General features: G+C 40.3%; 1 protein-coding gene and 1 pseudogene across 1 annotated transcript; one reads left to right on the forward strand and one right to left on the reverse strand.

Moving 5' to 3' along the window:
• Window positions 1-895: 895 nt before the first annotated feature.
• Window positions 896-9311, forward strand: LOC146886271 (uncharacterized; annotated as a pseudogene).
• Window positions 9312-10578: 1267 nt separating this feature from the next.
• LOC146886272 (uncharacterized) lies at window positions 10579-14894 on the reverse strand. Its single transcript, XM_085673372.1, has 4 exons — window positions 14121-14894; window positions 13223-13670; window positions 13064-13129; window positions 10579-10652 (listed from the first exon to the last, which is right to left on the reverse strand). Exons 1-4 carry the CDS (start codon window positions 14892-14894, stop codon window positions 10579-10581), a joined length of 1362 nt encoding a protein of 453 aa, XP_085529498.1.
• Between the last annotated feature and the right edge of the window lie 9743 nt (window positions 14895-24637).

Consider the following 24637-nt stretch of genomic DNA (forward strand, 5'->3'; position numbering starts at 1 on the left):
TTTTCACGTTTTTGGCTCATTTTTACCGTTTTTATGCATATTTGACAGCACCCATTGAAGGTTTTACGTTTTGAATTCGTTTTCTTGCTTGGGCAGTTCGTTTTGTGGGTTTTATTGACTTGGAACAATACCCATTCATGGGGTTTTCGCATTTATATATGACAATACCGTTTTGCATTCCATTTAAGCTTTGAAATCTCTATTTTTGCTCTTAAATTGCGTTTTTCAGATTTCATAAGTTAGGGTTCTTGGTTCTGTTTTGTTATTGCAGTTTTGAAGTGTTTGATTGTTCATTTTCCATGTCTAGCTAAGTTTTTCGTATTGGTTCCTTGAAGAAACTGATTTGAAACCATGAGGTTGATGTTTTGTAGTGCACTCCAATTCCTAATTTCTCTTCATCCTATTCAATTTCGTAGCTTTGAATGAAATGGAATTTGTGATGCTTAATCGTGGGTTCATATTTTACACAATTTCAGAATCCTTGTCATGCTTAGTGAGTTCGGGTTTTGGCCACAGTTGCTTAATCTGTGTGTGTGTGTGTGTGTGAAATTGAAAGAAGGATGTGTGCTATGCTTAATGGCATAATGAAGCTGTGTTAATTTTCGCATTGTTGATTAATTCGGATTTGAGAGTAAATTGGATAAGAGACTTGATTTAGTAACCTGTGATTGGTTGATTTTCAGTGGAATCAAGGGACCAGTACATTTTGAATTGTGTGTTTAATTCAGTTTTGGTGTTTTGATTAGAATTTAGCAAACTTGTGTGAATCTGCCAACCCCCCCCCCCCTTTGTGTTTTATTGTTGTGTTCATCTGGAAATTTCGCTTTAAATGAAAATATTAGTCGTTGGGAGACGACTTGGTTCACTTTCATGTACTATATTTAGTATGTTTTAATTTGGTGGGGTACGACCTCTATCAAATTTGGCGCCGTTGCCGGGGACCAATCGTTTCGTTCAAAGTAAAATTTCCAGTGTGTTTGTGTTTTGTGTTTTGGTGTGTGTAGTTCAAGTGTGGTTGAGTTGGTATATGTTCATTGTGATGTTAATGTTGTGTTAAGTTCAGTGCCTGTTTCCATTCCTGTGTGTTTCTGTGTAGTGTAGTGAATAGTATCGCGGCGCGCATGAATAGTGTCATTTGTAGTAGTGAATAGTGTTTGAATAGTGTCCGAATCTGGCATTTAACTTCTGGATTTTTGTTTTGGTAGCTACGGTGCTTGTTTTGACTTGAAATTTTTTCCCCCACTTCTAAGACGTTGAACTTGATAGGAAAAATAGCTAGAGCAGTTGGTATGGTCTGAGTTAAGAGATTCAAAAAAATTTTGGACTAATTTTTAGTGAAACTTCAGAGGACCATAACTTTTGCTTTGGTTATCAGAATCACTATTATTTTATATGGATTTGGGGTAGAATTTGATTTCCCACCTTGTCATAACCGGCTTTGCCGGTTTGCAAACTCAGATTCTCCAGAAAATGTCATTTTCTACATTTCAACAATGTTTTTTGTGATTTTTCTTCATTTTTTTTACTTTTGAAAAATTGAAAAAAATACTTGTGCTTTGAGTTTTGATCTGATTTTTTTTGTGCTTCTGTTTGACCACTCAAAGGAATGTCCTACCAATTTTCAAGTCATTTGAAGGTCGTTTGAGTATACTTGTAGTTATACCCTTTGTTATGCCAATATCACCACAATTAATGCTTTTTGGTGCATGACTAGGGGAAACCCAAGTGAATTACAACCATTTGACCCTGAGATTGATAGGACATTCCACAGAGGAAGTAGGCATCCTAGGAATCCATCTTTGCATGCTGAATATTCAGTGACATTTCCTGATTCTTCTGATTCTCATCACATTCCTGACACTCCTCATTCTTTGCATTCTGAGCATACTGTTTATTCTGAGCATTTTCATTTTCATACTGATAACATGGCTCAACCTCCTCCACCTCATGAGAGAACCATGAGTGAGCTCACTGCACCAGAGTTCACTTATGATGGTTTATGCATACAATACCCTGAGGAGGAGGTTCCATATGTGCTGAAAACTGGTTTAATACACTTGTTGCCAAAGTTTCATGGTCTTGCAAGTGAGGACCCGTGCAAACACATGAAGCAGTTTCATGTTGTCTGTTCCACCATGAATCCTGCAGATGTACAGGAGGACCATGTATACTTGAAGGCTTTCCCTCATTCTTTGGAGGGTAATGCGAAAGACTGGTTGTACTACCTAGCACCCAGGTCCATCACAAGCTGGGATGACCTGAAGAGATTGTTCCTTGCCAAGTTCTTTCCTGCTTCAAGGACAACAGCCATAAGGAAGGAGATTTCTGGCATCAAAGCAACAATCTGGGGATACCCTTTATGAGTACTGGGAGAGGTTCAAGAATCTCTGTTCAAGCTGTCCACACCATCAGATTTCTGAACATCTCCTTCTGCAGTATTTTTATGAAGGCTTGCACCACATGGATCGAAATATGATTGATGCCGCAAGTGGTGGTGCCCTTGGTAACATAACCCCAACTGCAGCCAGACAACTGATAGAGAACATGGCTTCAAATTCTCAACAATTTGGCACAAGGAGTGATGCCATAGTTGTTAGAGGTGTTCATGATGTAGGAGCAGCCGAGTACACAAAGAAGTTGGAAAGTAAGATTGATGCTCTTACTACACTGGTCAATCAACTTGCTTCCAATCAGAGAGCTCCAGCTGCAAGAGTTTGTGGCCTTTGTACATCTGTTGATCATTTTACAGACTCTTACCTAGCATTGCAACAACAGGCTTCTTCTTCTACACCAGTGGATACCCCTCAAGCCTATGCAGCAAATATTTTCAACAACAATAGGCCCCAACAGCAACAACAAAACCACCATGATTTGTCAACCAACAGATATAATCCAGGATGGAGGAATCACCCTAATTTGAGATGGGGAAACCAGGGTAACCAGCAGCCCCAACAATTTCAAAATGTGCAACCACCTCCACAACAAAGAGTTGCACATGCACCACAAGCTGCTCCTGTTCCACCTGCACCCACACCAGCTCCTGCTGCAGCACCTGCACCTTCTTCTTCTACTTCATTGGAGGAGTTAGTCAGGATGATGACCCTTCAAAATATGCAATTTCAGCAGGAGACTAGGGCCTCAATCCAGAGTTTGACAAATCAAATGGGGCAGATGGCCACTCAGCTAAACCAGGCACAGGCTCAGAATTCTGACAAGCTTCCATCACAAACGGTGGAAAATCCGAGGAATGTAAGTGCCATTACATTGAGATCTGGGAAGTACATTGAAGTTCCCACTTCCGAGCCTACACCACCAAAGGAAGCCGACCCTGCCACAGTTCAAAGAAAGCGTGATGCTCATGCAGCTGGTCCTTCCACATCTGGTGTGACTTCTACACCTTCTACACCTTCCACCTCTACTGCTATACCTTCCATACCTCTTCCTTTCCCTCCAAGAGCCATTCCAAGCAAAAAGATGGAAGAGGTTGACAGAGAGATCTTAGAAACTTTCAGGAAGGTGGAAGTGAACATACCTCTGTTGGATGCCATTAAACAGATTCCCAGATATGCAAAGTTCTTGAAGGAGCTATGCACGCACAAGAGGAGGCTAAAGGGAAACGAAAAGATCAGCATGGGCAGAAACATGTCAGCATTGATAGGTAAATCTGTTCCTCAGATTCCTGAGAAGTGCAAGGACCCAGGTACATTTTGTGTACCTTGCATCATAGGTAACAATAAATTTGAAAATGCAATGCTTGATCTTGGTGCTTCAATAAATGTAATGCCTCTATCTATTTTTAAATCTCTTTCTCTTGGACCTTTGCAACCTACGGGTGTGGTGATTCAGTTGGCAAATAGAAGTGTTGCCCACCCCGCAGGTTTGGTTGATGATGTTTTGGTTTGTGTCGGTGAATTGATTTTCCCAGCTGATTTTTACATTCTTGACATGGAAGAGGGATTTTCACATGGTTCTGCACCAATCATTTTAGGCAGACCATTTTTGAAAACTGCACGAACCAAAATTGATGTCCATGCAGGTACTTTGTCCATGGAGTTTGATGATATTGTTGTGCGATTCAACATTCTGGATGCCATGAAACATCCTTCTGAGGATCATTCTGTTTTTCACGTGGATATTATTGATGATGCTGTTGATGGATTGATTTCTGATTTCCACTCTTTGCATGCATTAAAACATTCATCTGTGTCTGAGTTATCTGAATTTGCATGCATTGATATTCTTGATTCTGATTCTGCTTCTGATTCTGATGATGCTGAATATGATGTGGATAATATTGAATCTAATGAGTTTGACTCTCTGGATGTTGTACCTATTCACTTTGATGTTATACAATCAGGTTGCACTAACCATGTTACAGGAAGTACACATGCATCTGATTGTTATGCTCAGGTACAAGCTGTGGAACCCATTTCTCCCTCCCTTCTGGTTTCTGATATTCAGCCAGCATCCAGTACTCCAGAGTTAAAACCACTGCCAGACAACCTCAAGTATGTCTACTTAGAGGAGGAGGACAAACTGCCTGTCATCATTTCCACCTCCCTCACTGCTGAACAAGAGCAGAGGTTGTTGCACGTTCTTAAAAAGCATAAGAAGGCAATTGGATGGACATTGGCTGACATCCCTGGTATTAGCCCATCAACATGCATGCACAGGATATTGTTGAAAGATGGAGCAAAGCCAGTGAGACAGCCACAAAGGCGACTCAACCCTGTCATCTCGGATGTTGTAAAGAAGGAGGTGACCAAGCTTCTACAAGCTGGGATCATCTACCCCATTTCTGACAGTCAGTGGGTTAGCCCCATCCATGTTGTTCCAAAGAAGACTGGCCTCACTGTAGTCAAGAATGAAAAAGAGGAGTTGATTCCAACAAGAGTGCAAAACAGTTGGAGGGTTTACATTAACTACAGAATGCTAAATCAAGAAACCAGAAAAGACCACTTCCCCCTGCCTTTTATTGATCAGATGCTTGAGCGCTTGGCAGGTAAGTCCCACTATTGCTTTCTTGATGGGTTTTCTGGTTATTTTCAAATTCACATTGCACCTGAGGACCAAGAGAAAACCACATTCACCTGCCCCTTTGGCACTTTTGCCTATAGGAGGATGCCGTTTGGCCTATGCAATGCCCCTGGCACATTCCAGCGGTGTATGCTTAGCATTTTTAGTGATTTTCTTGAAAAATGCATAGAGGTGTTTATGGACGACTTTACTGTATATGGGTCCTCATTTGATGCATGTTTGGATAGTTTGGACAGAGTTTTAAACAGGTGCATCCAATCTAACCTTGTTCTCAATTTTGAGAAATGTCATTTCCTGGTAGAACAACGCATAGTATTGGGGCACATAATTTCAAAAAAGGGCATTGAAGTTGACCCTGCCAAGATCTCAATTATTTCACAATTGCCTTACCCATCTTCTGTGCGAGAGGTTCGTTCTTTTCTTGGCCATGTAGAGTTTTACAGGCGCTTCATTCAAGATTTCAGCAAAAAAGCCCTCCCACTATCCAACCTATTGCAAAAGGATGTTGACTTCATCTTTGATGAAGGATGCAAAGAGGCTTTTGATTGCCTCAAGAAGGCCCTGACCACAACTCCAATCATTCAGGCGCCCGACTGGACAGCCCCATTTGAGCTTATGTGTGATGCATCCAACTATGCATTAGGGGCTGTTCTAGCTCAAAGGATTGATAAGCAGCCGAGGGTAATCTACTACGCCTCCAGGACATTAGATGCTGCCCAATCAAACTATACCACAACAAAAAAGGAGCTCCTTGCGGTAGTTTTTGCACTTGAAAAGTTTCGATCTTATCTGCTTGGTTCTCCTGTTGTTGTGTTTACTGACCATGCAGCTCTTAAGTACCTGTTGAAGAAGGCAAAATCAAAACCTCGGCTGATAAGATGGATGCTCTGGCTCCAAGAATTCGATTTGGAGATCCGTGATAGGTGCGGAGCACAAAACCTGGTTGCAGACCACCTAAGCAGGATTGAGAGGTCTGCTGATGATGCTTCACCGATCCGGGATGACTTTCCCGATGAAAGTTTGTTGACACTCTCTACTTCTTCCTCACCTTGGTTTGCTAACATTGTTAATTATCTTGCTGCTTCTGTTTTTCCTCCCCTAGCATCCAAAGCGCAATGTGATAAACTAAAGAGCAATGCTAGGTATTACATTTGGGATGACCCCTATCTGTGGAAAATGTGCAGTGATCAGGTTACCAGGAGATGCATTCCGGACCATGAGATTGACTCGATCCTCAAATTTTGTCATTCATCTGCACCTGGTGGTCACCTTGGCACACAAAGGACAGCTCGTAAGGTGCTAGATTGCGGATTTTATTGGCCCACCATCTTCAAAGATGCGTGGAGGATTTGTAGCACATGTGAGGAATGCCAACGAGCAGGAGGAGCCATTTCTTGGAGACAACAGATGCCTCAACAACCCATGCTATTTTGTGAGGTGTTTGACGTCTGGGGTATAGATTTCATGGGCCCTTTCCCTGTCTCTTTTGGTTTCACTTACATCTTGCTTGCTGTTGATTATGTTTCAAAATGGGTGGAAGCCAAAGCCACTAGAACTAATGATGCTCGAGTTGTTGTGGATTTTGTTAGGTCTCACATATTATGCAGGTTTGGAGTTCCTCGAGCTATTGTTAGTGACCAAGGCACCCATTTTTGCAACAGATCCTTGGGGGTTTTGCTTCAAAAGTACGGGGTTGTGCATAAACTTTCTACACCATATCACCCCCAAACTAATGGGCAAGCCGAGATCTCAAACAAAGAAATCAAGAGGATCTTGGAGAAGATTATGCAGCCCAACAGGAAGGATTGGAGCAATAGACTTGAGGACGCTCTATGGGCTCACAGGACTGCTTACAAGGCACCTATAGGGATGTCTCCTTATCGGATTGTCTTTGGTAAGCCATGCCACCTTCCAGTGGAGATAGAGCATCGAGCCTACTGGGTTGTCAAGTCATGCAACTTCTCTCTTGATCAAGCTAGGGAGGAAAGGAAGCTGCAGTTGAACGAGTTGGATGAGATCCGTTTAGAGGCATATCAGAACTCTATGTTCTACAAGGAGAAGACCAAGAGATTCCATGATAGCTCCATTGCTAGAAAGGAGTTTGTTGTTGGTCAGCAAGTTTTACTGTATAACTCCAGACTTGGACTTATGGGGGGTAAGTTGAGATGAAAGTGGATTGGTCCTTTTGTTGTCACTAATGTTTATCCTTATGGTGCAGTTGAAATCAAAAGCCAGTCCACAGATAAGAGCTTCAAAGTGAATGGGCATCGTCTTAAACCATTCCTCAGCAATCCTGCCTTGGTGGATACTGTTGTGGAGGAAACTTCCCTGCTTGACCCCACTACTGTTTCACCATGATTCAGGGAGTTTTCTTTCCCTTTCTTCTTTACTTTTATTGCACTTGTCTAGGTTTGTCTGTTGTTGTTTCCTTTTGTTTGATTCCTTTTTGTTAATTTGTGTTAGTTAGTGTTATGTTTTTGCTTTCTGTTTGGAACACTCACTTCACTTTTGGAGGATGAGTTGTTGGTTATTTTGTGAACTGATATCCTTGCTTTGTCTTTGCATGTCAAGTTGCTTTTGGAATTGTTTTATCCTGTGTGAGAATTTGAGCCACTCTCTGTTCTTTGTTGTGTGATACCGCCTCTTGAATGCTTGCATAGTGGCCTTGGCTTGACTCTTTCTGATACTTTCCTGATACACATGCATGTTGGGATATGATTTAGGCAATTTTGTTTTGTGAGCCTATAGCCAGATGAGCCTACCTTGAACTATTTCTGTTGATGCCCCATTTTGAGCCTGCATACCCTTTCATTGTTCTACAGCTCATTACAAGCCCTTAGCCTGAAAAACCATGATTATTCCTACCTTAGGAAATTTTGGAGCTTTGGAATTGTTTTGGGAATGGGTGCTCAATTAAGTGTGGTCGCGCACAACAAGTGTGGTTGTGCACGCACTTGTTGTTGGTTGGTTCTTGGAATTGCTCATTTGTACACCAAAGTGGGATTTTAAAATTGTTGTTTCTCTGCATGTTCTTTGTATAGAAAAAAAAAGAGAGAAAACAAAAAGAAAAGAAAAAAGAATAAAGAAAAGAAATAAAAAGGAGTTTGGATTTGAGCATTGTCTGAGAACCGAAGTTGGAAGTGTTGGTGTTTGGGATTACTTTCATGATTGATTGAGACTTATTCCCCATTGCTCCTCTATTTCCTTGGTTGCTTAGCTACTTATCCATATGTTCCACACCTTGTCCTCAGCCCCATTACAACCTTGAAAAGTCCTTCTGATCTTGACCTGCATGTGTTTCTGGTTTGGTTGTTCGTTCTAGAGGCTTGCCAAGTCTGTTTGATGTTTGTTTTTCAGGGGTGCTTTGAGAGTAAACAGTAGCCTAGAGATTTGAGTGATACAGTGCATATTTCGTGAGGTTATGTTGCTTTCAATTCTCTCCTTAAGCTGAACTGAGTACTTGACATGTTTTGAATTGCTTGGATGATGTTCATGGATACCTTGCAGCTTTGAATCCTTTTGTGTTAGATGTGTTTCCGTTTGTCATGTGTCTGTTTTTCTTGTGTCTTTTTGTCTCTCTTGTTATGTTTGTGATGTCCTTGCTTTGCTTTACTCTTTAATTTTGCCCAGGAGTGCAAAAGGGTAAGTGTGGTCGATTTTGATGAGTCATTATTTTCTTCTATTCCACTAGCCTTTGTGCACCCATTAGACAGTTGATTAGTGCTTAATTGTTCATCATTAGAGTGTTTTTCATCTGTTGGGCTTTATTGGGCCATTGTTCCGAATTTGGACTAATTTCACATTATTTGGCCTAATTTTTGTTTTTAATTATTTTTAGGTATTTGGGTGAAGCAATTTTGGAGCTTGGACATTAATATTTAGTTGAAGAGACTTTCCACATCATTGCCACATCATTTCCATGTCATTTCCACGTCAGCAAAGTCAATGGGTCAACATTTGAGGCCTAGAGTGGCATTTTTGTAAATATGAGTGGTAGGGGTGATATGACCACGAATTAGGTCTGCATGAAAGGAGGCCAGCCGCTCCATCATCTTCAACCTCTCTTCAAAACCTCCATTTTCGTTCTCCAAGCTTCCATGGACGCCCCCCTTGCGGTTTTTCACATTTTTGGCTCATTTTTACCGTTTTTATGCATATTTGACAACACCCATTGAGGGTTTTACGTTTTGAATTCGTTTTCTTGCTTGGGCAGTTCGTTTTGTGGGTTTTATTGACTTGGAACAATACCCATTCATGGGGTTTTCGCATTTATATATGACAATACCGTTTTGCATTCCATTTAAGCTTTGAAATCTCTATTTTTGCTCTTAAATTGCGTTTTTCAGATTTCATAAGTTAGGGTTCTTGGTTCTGTTTTGTTATTGCAGTTTTGAAGTGTTTGATTGTTCATTTTCCATGTCTAGCTATGTTTTTCGTATTGGTTCCTTGAAGAAACTGATTTGAAACCATAAGGTTGATGTTTTGTAGTGCACTCCAATTCCTAATTTCTCTTCATCCTATTCAATTTCGTAGCTTTGAATGAAATGGAATTTGTGATGCTTAATCGTGGGTTCATATTTTACACAATTTCAGAATCCTTGTCATGCTTAGTGAGTTCGGGTTTTGGCCACAGTTGCTTAATCTGTGTGTGTGTGTGTGTGAAATTGAAAGAAGGATGTGTGCTATGCTTAATGGCATAATGAAGTTGTGTTAATTTTCGCATAGTTGATTAATTCGGATTTCATGAGAGTAAATTGGATAAGAGACTTGATTTAGTAACCTGTGATTGGTTGATTTTCAGTGGAATCAAGGGACCAGTACGTTTTGAATTGTGTGTTTAATTCAGTTTTGGTGTTTTGATTAGAATTTAGCAAACTTGTGTGAATCTGCCAAACCCCCCCCCCTTGTGTTTTATTGTTGTGTTCATCTGGAAATTTCGCTTTAAATGAAAATATTGGTCGTTGGGAGACGACTTGGTTCACTTTCATATACTATATTTAATATGTTTTAATTTGGTGGGGTACGACCTCTATCAACAGGTAGATGACAAGCCTTTCCAAAAACCACCCTAAAAGGTAACATACCTATAGGTGCTTTGTAGGCTGTCCTGTGTGCCCAAAGTGCATCATCCAATCTTATGGCCCAATCCTTTCGACTAGGCTTCACTACTTTCTCTAGTATCTATTTAATCTCCCTGTTAGAGATCTCTGCTTGCCCATTAGTTTGGGGGTGATATGGTGTAGCAACGCGATGTGTCACCCCATACTTCTTCAACATGTTTTCAAGCAGTTTATTACAAAAATGAGTCCCCTGGTCACTGATGATGGCTCGTGGTATCCCAAACCTATAGAAAATATTAGACCTGACAAAACTCATAACAACTCGAGCATCATTAGTCCTTGTAGCTATGGCTTCCACCCATTTGGAGACATAGTCTACAGCAAGCAGAATATAAGAAAATCCAGAAGAAGGAGGAAAAGGACCCATAAAATCAATACCCCAAATATCAAATACCTCACAAAAAATCAAGGGTTGTTGAAGCTACTCGTCCCTCCTTGTAATAGATCTAGCTGCTCTTTGACATTGCTCACAATTTTCATACACCCTCCGTGCATCTTTAAAGATAGTAGGCCAATATAATCCACAATCTAACACCTTCCTACCTGTTCTTTGTGTGCCATAATGTCCACCACAAGGGGACGAATGGCAGAACTCAAGCACATAAGGTATCTAAATATCTGGAACACACCTCCTTATGACTTGGTCACTACCAATGCGCCATAAGATTGGATCTTCCCATATATAGTACTTTGCCTCACTTTTCAGCTTGGTTCTTTCAGACTTGGAGAATGAAGGAGGAATAGCAGAAACAACCAAATAGTTAACAATATCAGCAAACCAAGGTTCAGGAAACATACCTTTCATACCAGTCAACGCTAGAAGGACTTCATCAGGAAAGTCATCTTGAATAGGAATGTTATCTTCTCCATTTTCAATTCTGCTAAGATGGTCAGCTACTAAGTTATGTGCCCCACTTCTATCTTGAATTTCAATGTCAAACTCTTGGAGCAGTAGCATCCATCTAATCAACCTTGGCTTGGAATCTGCTTTCTTCAGAAGGAATTTTAATGTTGCATGATCAGTGTAAACAATTACCTTGGAACCAAGTATATAAGGTCTGAATTTGTCCAAGGCAAACACAATAGCTAATAATTCCTTCTCAGTTGTGGTGTAGTTAGCATGCGCTGCATCCAATGTTTTGGAAGCATAATATATTACATGTGGTAGCTTCCCATCTCTTTGTGCAAGCACCGCTCCTACCGCAAAGTTTGATGCATCACACATCAACTCGAATGGTAATGTTCAGTCAGGTGGCTGGATGATAGGAGTGGTGGTAAACGCCTTTTTCAATGTGTCAAAAGCATCTTTGCACCTCTCTCTAAAGTCAAATGGTACATCCTTTTGTAGTAAATTGGAGAGAGGGTTGGCTATCTTGCTGAAGTCCTTGATAAACCTCCTGTAAAATCCTGCATGTCCAAGAAAAGATCGAACCTCATTCACAGAAGAGGGGTAAGGCAATTGTGAAATAATATCAATTTTAGCAGGATCTACAGATATACCATTCTTGGAAATAGCGTGTTCTAAAACTATACCTTGTTCCACCATAAAATGACATTTTTCAAAATTTAAAACAAGGTTAGTTTCTTCACATCTCTCCAAGACTCTAGCAAGATTAGACAAGCAATTATCAAAAGATAAACCATATACACTAAAATCATCCATAAAAACCTCAATACAATGCTCCAATAAATCTGTAAAGATACTCATCATACATCGTTGAAATGTTCCAGGAGCATTGCAAAGGCCAAATGGCATCTTCCTATAAGCATATGTACCAAATGGACAAGTAAAGGTGGTCTTATGTTGATCCTCTAGGGCTATACAGATCTGAAAATACCTAGAGAATCCATCAAGAAAACAGTAATGAGACTTACCTGCCAATCTGTCTAACATCTGGTCCATGAATGGTAAGGGAAAATGGTCTTTCCTGGTGGCCTGGTTTAGTCTTCTATACTCAATGCATACCCTCCAACTATTCTGAATACGAGTAGGAATTAACTCGTTCTTCTTGTTCTTGACCACGGTGATCCCAGATTTCTTGGGGACCACATGTACAGGACTCACCCAAGTGCTGTCAGAAATAGGATATATAATACCTGCTTGTAGCAACTTAGTGACTTCCTTCTTCACAACCTCCATCAGCTAAGGATTCAGTCTCCTCTGAGGTTGCCTTACTAGCTTAGCATCCTCCTCCAAGAGTATTCTGTGCATGCAGAAAGAATGACTAATACCAAGAATATCAAAGTCCAGCCAATTGCTTTCTTGTGATCTTTGATAACCTACAATAGCTTTTGTTCCTGCTCATCAGTAAGCAAGGCAGATATAATAACAGGGAGTTTCCCATCCCTCTCAAGATAAGCATATTTCAAATGAGATGGTAAAGATTTCAACTCCAAAGTGGGTGGTTGTTCCACAGATGGCAACATTTTATTGCCTAAGGTAATTTCAGCCACCTCAGCATCACACTCGAACGCCACATAGGTATCATATAGTGAAACCGCGTCCTCAATATCACCTATTTTAAATTTTTCTTTGTCGTCTAAATTTGTGTATGACATATTCGGAAAAGAAAAGTCCAAAGAAGAGGAAAATCCAGAAAAAATGTCCAAAAACCCAAAAGCAAAATTGTTCACTACATCACTTAATAAATCAATACAAAACAAAGAATGGTCTTCAGTCGGGTGCTTCATGGCTTCCAACACATTGAACTACACCTTTTCGTCTCCTATCTCCATAGTCAATGATCATGCATGCATATCTATCTTGGTACGTGCTGTCATCATGAACGGTCTTCCCAAGATAATTGTAGTTGAACTCATTCCTTCATCTTCCTTCATGTCCAAGATGTAGAAATCTGTAGGAAAAATTAACTTGTCCACTCGGGCAAGCACATCTTCTAACACACCTGCAGGGTTAACTGTGCTATGGTTGACCAGTTGAATGACCACTCCAAGATGAAGAGAAGTAAAAACTGACAAAGGCATCACATTTATAGAAGCTCCTAAATCTAACATGGCACTGTCGAATTTAGTACTTCTTACAACACAGGGAACAGAGAACATACCTGGATCCTTGCATTTTTGTGGTATTTCGATAGGTCTCCTGATCAAGCTTGATACATTTCTTCCCAAGTTCACAACCTCATTATCCCGAATACGCCTTCTATTGGTCCAAATTTCTTTAAGAAACTTAGCATATTTCGGAATTTGCCTCACAGCATCCAATAAAGGGATGTTTATCTCTACCTTCTTGAAAGTATTCAAGATTTCTTGGTCCAACTCCTCCAACTTCTTAGTTTTCGGTTTCAAACGATTCGGGTAGGGAGGAAGAGGAGAATAACATGAAGAAGAATTAGAAGAAGAAGAATTAGAAGATACTAACCTAGAGTCATTAGTGGGTGTTGGCGTCTCAGATGTACATGGTATTGGTTCGCCTGATTTTCCACTTTTATCAATAGGTGCAAATTCATTTTCCTCATCTTCATTCTCTTGGGCTTCCTCAAGTCCTCGTACCTGCTTACCTGATCTTAAAGTAATAGCACTTACATTATGCGGGTTGACCACAGTTTGTGCAGGTAGTTAACTTGATCCTTGATTAACTTTAGATTCTAACTTCTCCACCTTTTGAGTCAAGTCAGTAATCATCTTTTTTACTTCACCATTCTGCTCAACCACAACATTCATAAATTTCTCTACTAGTGATGCAACATTTGGTTGAGGTTGTTATCTCATCTAAGGAGGAACATAGGGTTGCTCATGTTGTTGATTACCCCATTTCATATTTGGATGATTTTTCCAACTTGGATCATACCTATTGGAGGACAAGTCATAATTATTCTGAGATGTTCTATTTCCTCCAAACATATTGGCAGCAAAAGCTTGAGATGGTTCCTCCACAATAGTTCATGTTAAGCTAGGGCATTCATCAGTATAATGCTTTGTTGAAGTACAAATTCCACACACCTTTGCTACTTTTGGAGTTGAAGTTTTGAACAAGCTTGCAATTTCATCAAGCTTCTTTTCTAACCCAGTTATTCTTTCATCCATCTTTTTTTCATTTGCTGCATAAGTCTCAACTTCGTGAACTCCCCTTAATGACGTTACTGAATTTCCTCTTGTCTCATATTGTTGGCTATCAGTTGCCTTTCGTTCAATCAACTCTCTAGCAGCTTGTGGCAATTGACCCAGAAAAGATCCTCCGCTTGCAGCATCTGCCCATTGTCTGTCTGACGAATTCATTCCTTCATAAAAGTATTGAATGAGGGAATGTTCTTGCATTTGATGCTGAGGACAAGATGCACAGAGTTTGTTGAATCTTTCCCAATATTCACTAAGGGTTTCTCCTTCTCGCTGCTTAATTCCATAAATTTCTCTACGGACAGCAGCCACTCGAGATGTAGGGAAATATTTCTGAAGAAAAATTCTTTCTATAGTTGCCCAATTAGTGATTCTCAACGAAAGGTAGTACCACCAATCTTGTGCCGCTCCTTGAAGAGTAAAAGGAAAAGCTCTCATTTTGAGAGTTTCTAACGCGATCGTGGGAGATCTAAAGTTTTCACAAATCATATGGAATTGCCTCAAGTGTTTGTGTGGATTCTCTCCTGATAACCCATGAAATTGTGGCAAGGCCTTTAGAAGGTCTGTCTTGAGCTCACACTGCTCTTCTGGGTATTGGATGTTGTTGTTGATGATGGGATTGTTGGATGTGGCCAACTGTCTGATGGTTCTTTCCTCCATTATGTTTGGATCTGGATTTGATGAAAGATCAAAGGATATATTTGTGAATGGAGGGGATGAATGTGTTGTTTATGTAGTAGCTTCAGATGTAGAAGGTGTTATCTCAGTAGAACACTCAAATTCAAGTCTTTTACGTGCTTTGCGCAAGCTCCGTTCAAGTTCCGGATCCAATTGATAGATTTTACCCGGGTTGGCTCGAGTCATGCACTATGAGTCCACCTGAAAGTGTTTCTTTGTTTTTTTTTTTCCTATTCTTGTTTTGCAGAAAGATTTCAAGAAAGAAATAAGTTAAGATGTTGTTGGGTCTACTCCTAGGAAAGAGAGGTGCGTCACAGTAGACAACTTAAATACCAAGTCTTTCCTAGACAGAGTTTTCCAAACTAATCTCAAAAAATTTCTTAAAAGAAAATCTTAATCAAAACAAAAAAAGAACTTTGCTTGAAATATATAAAATGAAAACTAAAGACTACAAAAAAAAACACAAACTCTATTAAACGTATATGCGTAAAAAAAATAAAAAATAATTAAATAAAAAAAAACAAACATAAAATGAATGAATAAGAATCAAAATAAAGAAAATACTAACCGTATTCCCCGGCAACGGCGCCAAATTTGATATCGCTGTCGTTAGGCGATCAAATTATCACTACTTAACTTTAGCAACTTCAGTATTGCCAAATTAGTAGTGAACAAACTAGTTAGGGTTAAGATAACCCTGAGTCGTCTCACAACGAATACGGAATTGATTTTAAATATTTGACTCATATAAAAATGTAAGTAAAACTAGTAACCATGAAAATATGGGGTTTTGATAAGCAAAGAATAATTGATACGCAAATAAAATATTGTAAAAACAGTAATAGTAAATAGGTCAATTCCACTGCTCTTCCAAAATAGGATTCATCATTGGTTTTCTAAAGATTATTGTTATTGATTCCTTGTTTAAGATTTCAAATTAATCAATGTAACTTCTTAATTAATTTGTTGACGTCCTCACTTTTAATCAAAGTAATTTCTCAATTAAAAGTAAGAACTTTGTGACAAACTTATCTAAGAAGGGCCTGAAAATTTGGTTCATGTAGTCCATGAACATCGTCGGAGCATTGGTCACACCAAAAGGCATAACCGCATACTCGTAGTGGCCGTATCAAGATCTGAAGGTCGTCTTCTGTACATCATCCGCCTTCACCAGAATCTGATGGTACCCTGTCCGCAAATCAATCTTTGAGAACACAGATGACCCATGCAACTGGTCAATCAAGTCATCAATTCTTGGAAGCAGATATTTGTTCTTGATGGTCATCTTGTTTAATTGCCTGTAGCCCACACATAGACGTGAACTACCATCCTTCTTCTTTACTAGCAACACCGGTGCTCCCACGACAAAGTATTGGGTCAAATGAACTGCTTCTCCATCAGCTCCTCTATTTGTTTCTTGAGTTCCACCAACCCTGTCGGAGTCATACGATACGGGGCCATCGACACCGGGCCAGTCTCAGGCACTAGGTCAATAGAAAACTCCACCTCTCTATTGGGAGGCAACCCCGATACCTCGTCCAAGAACACATCCACAAACTCGCGCACTACCAGTATAACTGATGTCCCTTCCTTCTCCCCTACTTCCATACGAGCGAAGATTATGAAGCATTGCGCGCCACTCTGAATCTCCTTCACCACTCCCTGAGGAGATACCAACTCAGACTCCTTTGAGTCGGGAAACAACAATCTTTTCTCCCGATAATCTATCAAAATTCGATTGGCAGAGAGTCAATCCATCCTTAAGATTACCTCCAACTCCTGTAGAGGTAAGCAGATTAGATTCACCTTGTACCTACGTTCCTCTACCTCACCAGATACCTAGCGTATAAGGACGACGTCCTAACCAAACCCGACGCCGGAGTAGACACCGCAAGTTCACACTGTAGCTCGCACACCGGCAAACCCAAACGTTCCACACAAGCATTTGACACAAATGAGTGTGTCACTCCAGAATCATACAACACACAACATCTCATCCTAGAAATCACACAATAACCCCTAACAAGGTTACCTGAGCCTGCAGCCTCTGCTCCTGTCATAGCGTAGACTCTGCCGGTCGCATGAGGCCTGTTGCCTTTGTCCCTCCGTTGATGTTGGTGGGGAGTCTGAACTAGAGAGCGTGTCGCTGCCCTAGCAAGAGTGGGCAGTCCTTCCTAAAGTGGCATTTCTTGCCCTAGTTGTTGCATATGCAGTAACCCTCCATGCATGGGCAAACACTCCTCAGGTGAGGACCTCCACATATATAGCATTGTACCCGACCCTGCTGAGGAGAAAAGTTCCTAGACCCTTGAGGTTGATGGTGAGGTCTGTCATATGGTCTCCTCTGCTCCTCATGTTTGGGCTTGGACCCAGATGGTCCACCTACCCTCTATGACTACTGTGGCCGCTGATCCTCTACCTCATTCTTCATCTTCTCCATTACTCTGGCCTTTTCCACCAGAGCGGCAAAATCCTTGATGGATAAGGGTGCTACCATAAAGTGAATATCACTGCGGAGTCCATTCTCAAACTTATGGCATCTCCACTCTTCATCCAGGGTCATTGTGTAGAAACAACTGAGGTGCTTGAACTTCTCAACATACTCTGTTACAAACTTCCCTCCCTGAGTGAGTTGGAGGAATTCTACCTCCTTGGTATATCTCACACTGTTAGGGAAGTATTCCGAGAGGAACTTCCCCCTGAAGGCCTCCCAAGTTATAGGCTATCCTCGCTCCTCCATGATGGACTTCATGCTCATCAACCAGTGTTCAGCTTCTCCGGTGAGCATATAAACTGCAAAAGCCAACCTGTTATCTGCTGGACACATCTTTGTGTCGAAGATTCTCTCCAAGTCTTTCAACCACTGATCGACTACATCTGGACTAGTCTTCCCGTTGAATTTCACTGGATGGTGGTTCAAGAAGTCCTCCAAGCTCCACTCCTTGACTGCAGGTCGTGGCTCAGGACCAAAGGCGGGCGCAGCTGTTCTGGTGTCTTCTAGCTACTGAAAGACTTCAATATGTTGCTTGTGGGCCTCCTCTGCAGCCATCCTTGCAACCTCCATCTGCTGCATCACCAGCTGCTACTGCTCGAGCGATGTTGCGTGTCGCTGCATAGATGCCTCATGCTGTTGCATCATCGCTGTGCTTTGTTGCGTCATAGTAGCCACCATCACCTCTATTGCTCTGGCGATATCGGGTACGTCACCCTGAGAGGATTGCGGAGTCCTACGAGAACGTGCCATAGTTCACTGGCACACAGGAAATCACTTGGTTAGGCTTGATAAGACAGGAATTTAACTGAAAACACTCAAAAAGACACAGAGAAAGCTAAGCGGACATCCAAGTTCATAGACCTAAGGAATGACTGCTGTGATACCATTAATGTAACACCCCATTTAATTAATAACCGTAATTAAAGGAAGTGTCACAACAAAATAGTATAATAGCGCAGTCTTAGAGTTTCCACATAACGCCTTACAATAATCCAAGGCATACAACGATGCTAAACTAAACCAGATATAGAAATTTAACAAAAATAAAATAGAAATTTAAAAGACAGCCAATACATGGGTCGTGACCCTAAAAGAAAGCCCATAGTAGAAAATCTAGCCCAGATGGCTAAGCAGTGGAGTCATCGTTCCCCTGTTGACCGCGAGGACCTCTCGCATATGCTACCATCAATAAATTGATGATCATCGCAAAAGAGAAGAGCCGCATACAAGAAACTAGACAAACAAATAGGGTAAGCTAGAGTAAAATAGTTCATCAAGTAGTCACATGCCATTACACAATCCAAGCATATATATATCATCCAAACATGTTCTAACTTCTCAAACAATACACTAGACTCTGACTCGACTCATTCGAATACATATAGTCTAGTCGGATTCAGCAGATGCTTGCACTTGGTGAATACTTCTGCTCACCCTCGAGCTATGTGTTACAAGTGTTACAATGAATTAATCCCACACACACAAGGTTAGCCCTTAATGAGTTTCAGGCCTCCTGCTACTTTCACCACAAGAGTCAGTCTACTCTAAGTGAGACTAAAATACTCCTTAGAGTGTCAGGATGTAACCTTACCTTGAATCCTTACCAGACCATATAGATGGGGCACCACCATGGACACCCACTAACAGGGGCCATGGAATTACGTCCCGACCACTGAAGCACGACCCTAAGATCTCACCTAGAGATTTCAAGGGATTACGCACTGACCACAGACCAATCATAAACCAACGATAAGAGAACACATATCATGCTTATAATTCCATACCAACCTCTGAAAATCTATCCTCCTTCGTATCACATGTTGAATCCATACCACTGGTTATTCCCAATCCATGAGTATAATGCCTCATCTCATACCAATACCATGCCTCTTTAATTTCTAACCCACTCATTAGTTTCACATGCCAAGATTCCCTCAATCACATCTATCCAATTTATAACCACAGATCATACCATGCATTTCATCTCACAGGCCTCATGCATCATACAAAATATATCATAAATCAACAATCCAATTACCAATCGCAGAAAACCACACAATCTGCAGCGGATCTCGTTCAAGCCAAGAGGCCTCGCTCAGGCGAGAGGGGTGCTCTCGCTTAGGCGGTAGACCCTCGGTTAGGCGACATCATGACCAGGTTCTGGGAGATTTTCGCAGGCTCGCTTAGGCGAGCCCTACCTCGCTTGAGCAAGACAACCTCTCACCCAAAGGTGAGGTCTCTCGCTTGGGATAAACCACAACAGCGTCCCAAAGCTTCCACGCCTCCTCGCTTAGGCGAGCGACTCTCGCCTGAGCGAGACACTTAGCGAGATAGTGCCTCGCTCAAAACCAGAGCTCTCCGCCTAAGCGAGAGTTTTTGAAACCCCTAGTCTGCTCCTGCAAGTCTCGCCTGGACGAGTCAGTCTCGCTTGGGCGAGAGTAACAGATCTCGCCACTGTTCTTCCTACAACAGTCACATGTTCGTACCCAAATAGCAATACAAGGCATTTCACATATTCATCGCAATCATATAGTTCATACAACACCCAACAAACTCTAATTCAGCCAAAAATCATTCAAGACCCAAAACCCTAACTTCCCCGTACCTAGAAAAAAGGTTTAGCAAGGACCTTGACGACACGACCACGAGCACAACAACTCTAGGAACGAACTACAGGGCTGAAATAAAGGTGGAACAGAACCAATAGATGGGATTAACAAGAAATCCTAACTGGGAATGCGAAAGATGATTAAAAGGGGACTAGAATGAACTAGGAAGAGATACTTACATGGAGCAACGAGTCCTCTTAGCTCAACGTAACGGTGGAAGCAAACCCTAGCAGAGAGTGCGACTGCTCAAGAAGGAGTAGGGATCCGTTTTTTTGGAAAATGATATGGAAAAGTGAGGTTAGGTCAGATTAGGGTGTTTGGATCCCCATGGGCCAGCCCTAGGCCCAACTCACATGGGACAGCCCTTTTAATCTAGGGCAGAAAAACAATAAGGGATTTAATGGGCTTTACATTTATCCATTTTGTCTTAAAATATAAAATAGAAAACATTAAACATTGTAAACATTAAAAGTCTTTAAAAAAAAACTTAAAATGAAGAAGAAATGAAATGGAAAAATACTAATCAAAATGGATAAGTAATTATTGTATCCTTACTCAGTTTATTTCTATAACTTTCGAAAATCAATGATTTTCACTCATTAAGTTTAAATTTTGTAAAAGATAACGACAAATATGAATCTATTAAGATAAACATTCCTCCGATTTTTATTTTTTTAAGTATTTATTTTGTTATAAATATTGTTCTTTCAAACTTTATTTTTATTAATTATTTATTTTATTATCAAAGTCTTTATTGTTTGATTATTTTTAATACAATAAATTAATTATGATATATTCATATAACATCTTCAAAATATCAAATGAGAATTTTTGTACATACTTTGCATTGCGTTGCGTTGAGACACACAAAAGAAAATTATTAATTTTTTCATAATTAATGCTACATAATTAATGATGATGTCGTGTTGAAAGAGACAAATCAATTATAATTTAATAAAAAATCTTATTAGCAATTCCATCTAAAACTTTTATTGGCAAATAAATTAGTATTGAATTAAAATTTAATAATTTTTTTTATTAAGGTTAAAAAGTAATACTTGGATATGAATTTATTTGTGCTAAATTATAAAATTGACATAATAATTTATCAGTGATGTGTAATAATATGACTAATAACTTAAAGGGTTTATTTTTCTGTGGTTTAACCTTATAAGTTAAATAAACAATTTGAATCAACTACTTGTTAGGTAATTAGTTAAACTTTGATAACTTGCAATAAATATTTTATTTTTCTTTTTTCTTTGGATTTGATTCAATATAATTGATGGCAACCGTGTGAATAAGTATAAAGTTTTTTGTTTATGATAATTGTTTTAAGGATAGGAAAGATTTGAACCCAATATTTGATAATTATTATTTTATTGTATAATATATGTGATCGTTGAATAAAAAACATGATTAATTTGTAAGTTATCAACCGTATATGTAATTTTAATTTATGGATTGTGTAAGTTAATTACTTTCTTAAATAAATTGTTCATTTTTGAATTCACTATTACTTTTACAATTGAGTTATCAATATTTATGGTCTAAGAACCTCATTATTTACATGAAAACCATTACTTTGAGATTTGAATCTTCACTACATCTTGGGGTTGACCACATAAATGAAATTCATAAATAAAGAGAAATTAGAATCTTGTAAAGTGTATATATAAATCAATATATGTCATATCATATTTGCAAATCAACAAACTTAAAGTCTGCAAGTTTGGGATACTGCACAAAAATACACTCAAATATAAAAAAAAGACAATTATTAAGTATCCAAAAAATAAATTGTACAAAGTTTACAACTTCTCCTTTTTAATATATTTTTTTGTCTTTGATGTTAAGGGATATCTTCGAAATCATCCCATTCAAAGCTATTGTTTTGTGATAATTGTTTTCAAGGTGCAGAATATAACTCAATATCAAGATTGTGGTCTGCAGTGCCACTCAAACTTATATGCAATAAATAAGATCAAATTAGCAAACTACACTTTGGATATAAAAAAATGTAATCAAACTAAAGATCTCATTACACATACTTACCGTTAGACTGTTAGTATCAATTCCTAAGTCACAGTTACTTTATCACCACACCATATGCATTTCCACTCATATTCATCTGCAATGATTAAGATCCACTCATATCAAATTACAATTGGGATATAAAAAACACTTCATCATAGCAATTGGGATATATATGTACCTGATCGATACTATTTTAGTGCGGAACCAGACGATCTCAATAACCCTCAATGTCGAACCTCCCTCTGTTCCCCTCTAGACTCCTCTTGGATCTCCCTACCGTTTGCACTCCGAGGGTGGGGGTACCTGCAGGCACTCCGACGCTCAAGTCAAATACTGATTCGATATGAGGTGTAATTGGTAAAGTGAGAAAAGCATACCTTTACATGTTCAATAGGTCTTAATTTATACTAGTCTCTTGACGAACCTACTATTGTTATTTGCATACCTTGGGTCGGGATGTACACGGCCAAAAGGGCCGGGATGTACCCGGCCATCACATATATTGGGTTGTTTGCGTCGTGCTGGATCAAAGCCCCAACAATTGGTCCAGAGCATGAGAGCTCCCACATTCAGGTCGGGATGATCCTGGCCATTTTTCCCTTACTGGGCCAGGACGTACCCGGCCATACACCAACACCAGCCCCCTAGGCTCGTAGTGAACAAAGTTCACAATAGGCTATGAAGTGCTATCTTGGAAATGTTGCCGAGGTGTTTCGAACCACTTGCATTTATGAGACTTGCTTTAATTGTAGGGAAAGAGAAAGTATTAACTCGGCTCTTCGTTCGAGGCTATCTTGTCATAATGATGAGATGTAGTAGGTGGGGAGTTAAAGGAGATGTGTCGACAACCGTTGGATGGAGCGAGATCTCATGGTTATAAGAGCGTTATCCTTATGGAGGTGGTCCACTATAAATAGAGGTGGGGTCTTGGTGTTGAGGCAAAGGATCCACTTAGGAAGTGAGCCAACCCCAAGCCGAGTGTATCCCGTCTACACTACATCAGGTATGTCATCCTCCTCTGCTTATTATCTTTCCAATAGGCATAGTGACTTAGAGAAGGAGTGGACCGTGTCCAACTCACCGTGTAGTGATAGTTCTCAGAGTGATGATGAAGACTTTGTAGGTGCTGAGGAGTTCTCGGCCCTGCGTCACCTAGGGTATGAATAGGTAGATCCCCTGGTGAAACTCCCTCTGTCTAGGTTTAGTAAGTCTGTAGCCATAGTTCCTTTTCGTAAGAAATATGACATTGTAGCTGGTATAGTTGACGAGCGTATTGTTAGTATAGAGCGAGCCAAGAGTGGGGATAGTGTTTGTCACGGTCGCGAAGGTCATTCACATGATTTTTTCTATATGTACTCGACCTTAATTTCTGATTGGCATGTTTGTCTCCCTTTTGATGACTTTACAATGGGAGTGCTAAGGGTACTGAACGTAGCACCCAGTCAACTGCATCCTAACAGTTGGGCATCCCTTCAAGCGTTCCGACTGATCTGTGAGTGTTTCATTTGAAACCCACCTCGCAAGTTTTCTTGTAGTACTACTGTACACGTCCTGGGGAGTTGGTCAGCTGGTTGTCCCAAGTGGGTCAAAACCATTAGTGTCTTTTAAAAGGTTTAAGACTGGATTTTTTAAGGTAGTCATTCGGTCGGCTGGGGCTGAATATTTTTACTTTGACAATGGCGAACCCAAATTCCCTTTCTTTTGGACTAAAAATCCCACCCCATATCGAATTTGGCCGAGAACATCCCTCACCCAAGAGGACCTGTATGTGCTATCTTATTTGGATCAATTGCCCAAGAAACTATCCTCCAAGAAAATTATTGGTGTGTTTAGGTCTTTTCATCCGCGCGATGATCTTTTCGGTATGTATGTTCATCTGACTACTCATAGATATGTTTGGTATGTTTTGACTAACGCTTATTTCTACTTACAGATATCATGGCTGCTGCTAGTCCCTCTGGTAAAGAAGTGTTCCTGGAACTGAGGAGGAAAAAGCTGGAGGAGGAGAAAAGGATAGGAGGTGAGAGTTCTCGTCGTGCTCCCATAAACATGCCCTCTCAAAGGAGCGATTTGATGCCTCCTACTGTGGAGAAGAAGAAAAGCAAGCGTAAGGATTGCATTACAAGGCCAAGTACTCCCCGTCCATCTTTTCCCAAGAAGTCTCGAGATAGTTCATCTGTTGATAGTGCGGCTGACTCTTTGGCTGCATTGTTTGATTCGCAAATCAAAATTAACCAAGGCATAGAGGTTTCCCTATCGTCGGAGGAGGCAGAGATTGTTTCAGCCATACGTCCTGAGACTGTGCTGTATGCGCTAAATGAATTTCATGCTAGAGCAATGGTGATGGGTCGCCATCTGGGTACAATGCTAAGCCAACTGCCAGAGATAAGCAAGTTGACTGTTGAGATAGAGAATTTGCAGAGGGAGTTGGCTAAGACCAATAACAGGAGGTAGGAGGTTTCCCTTCAGCTGGGAAATGTGAAAAATGAGCGATCACAGCTGCTAGCGGAACGTAATGCCTTGAAAGTGCGTTGTAGGGACTTTGAGAAAAAGGATGAGGAGTCTCAAGCGGCCTTAGAACGTCT

Source organism: Vigna unguiculata, chromosome 5, assembly GCF_037176805.1.
Source record: "Vigna unguiculata cultivar grain cowpea cultivar isolate G323 ecotype 2 chromosome 5, ASM3717680v1, whole genome shotgun sequence".
NCBI classification, from domain to species: domain Eukaryota; kingdom Viridiplantae; phylum Streptophyta; class Magnoliopsida; order Fabales; family Fabaceae; genus Vigna; species Vigna unguiculata.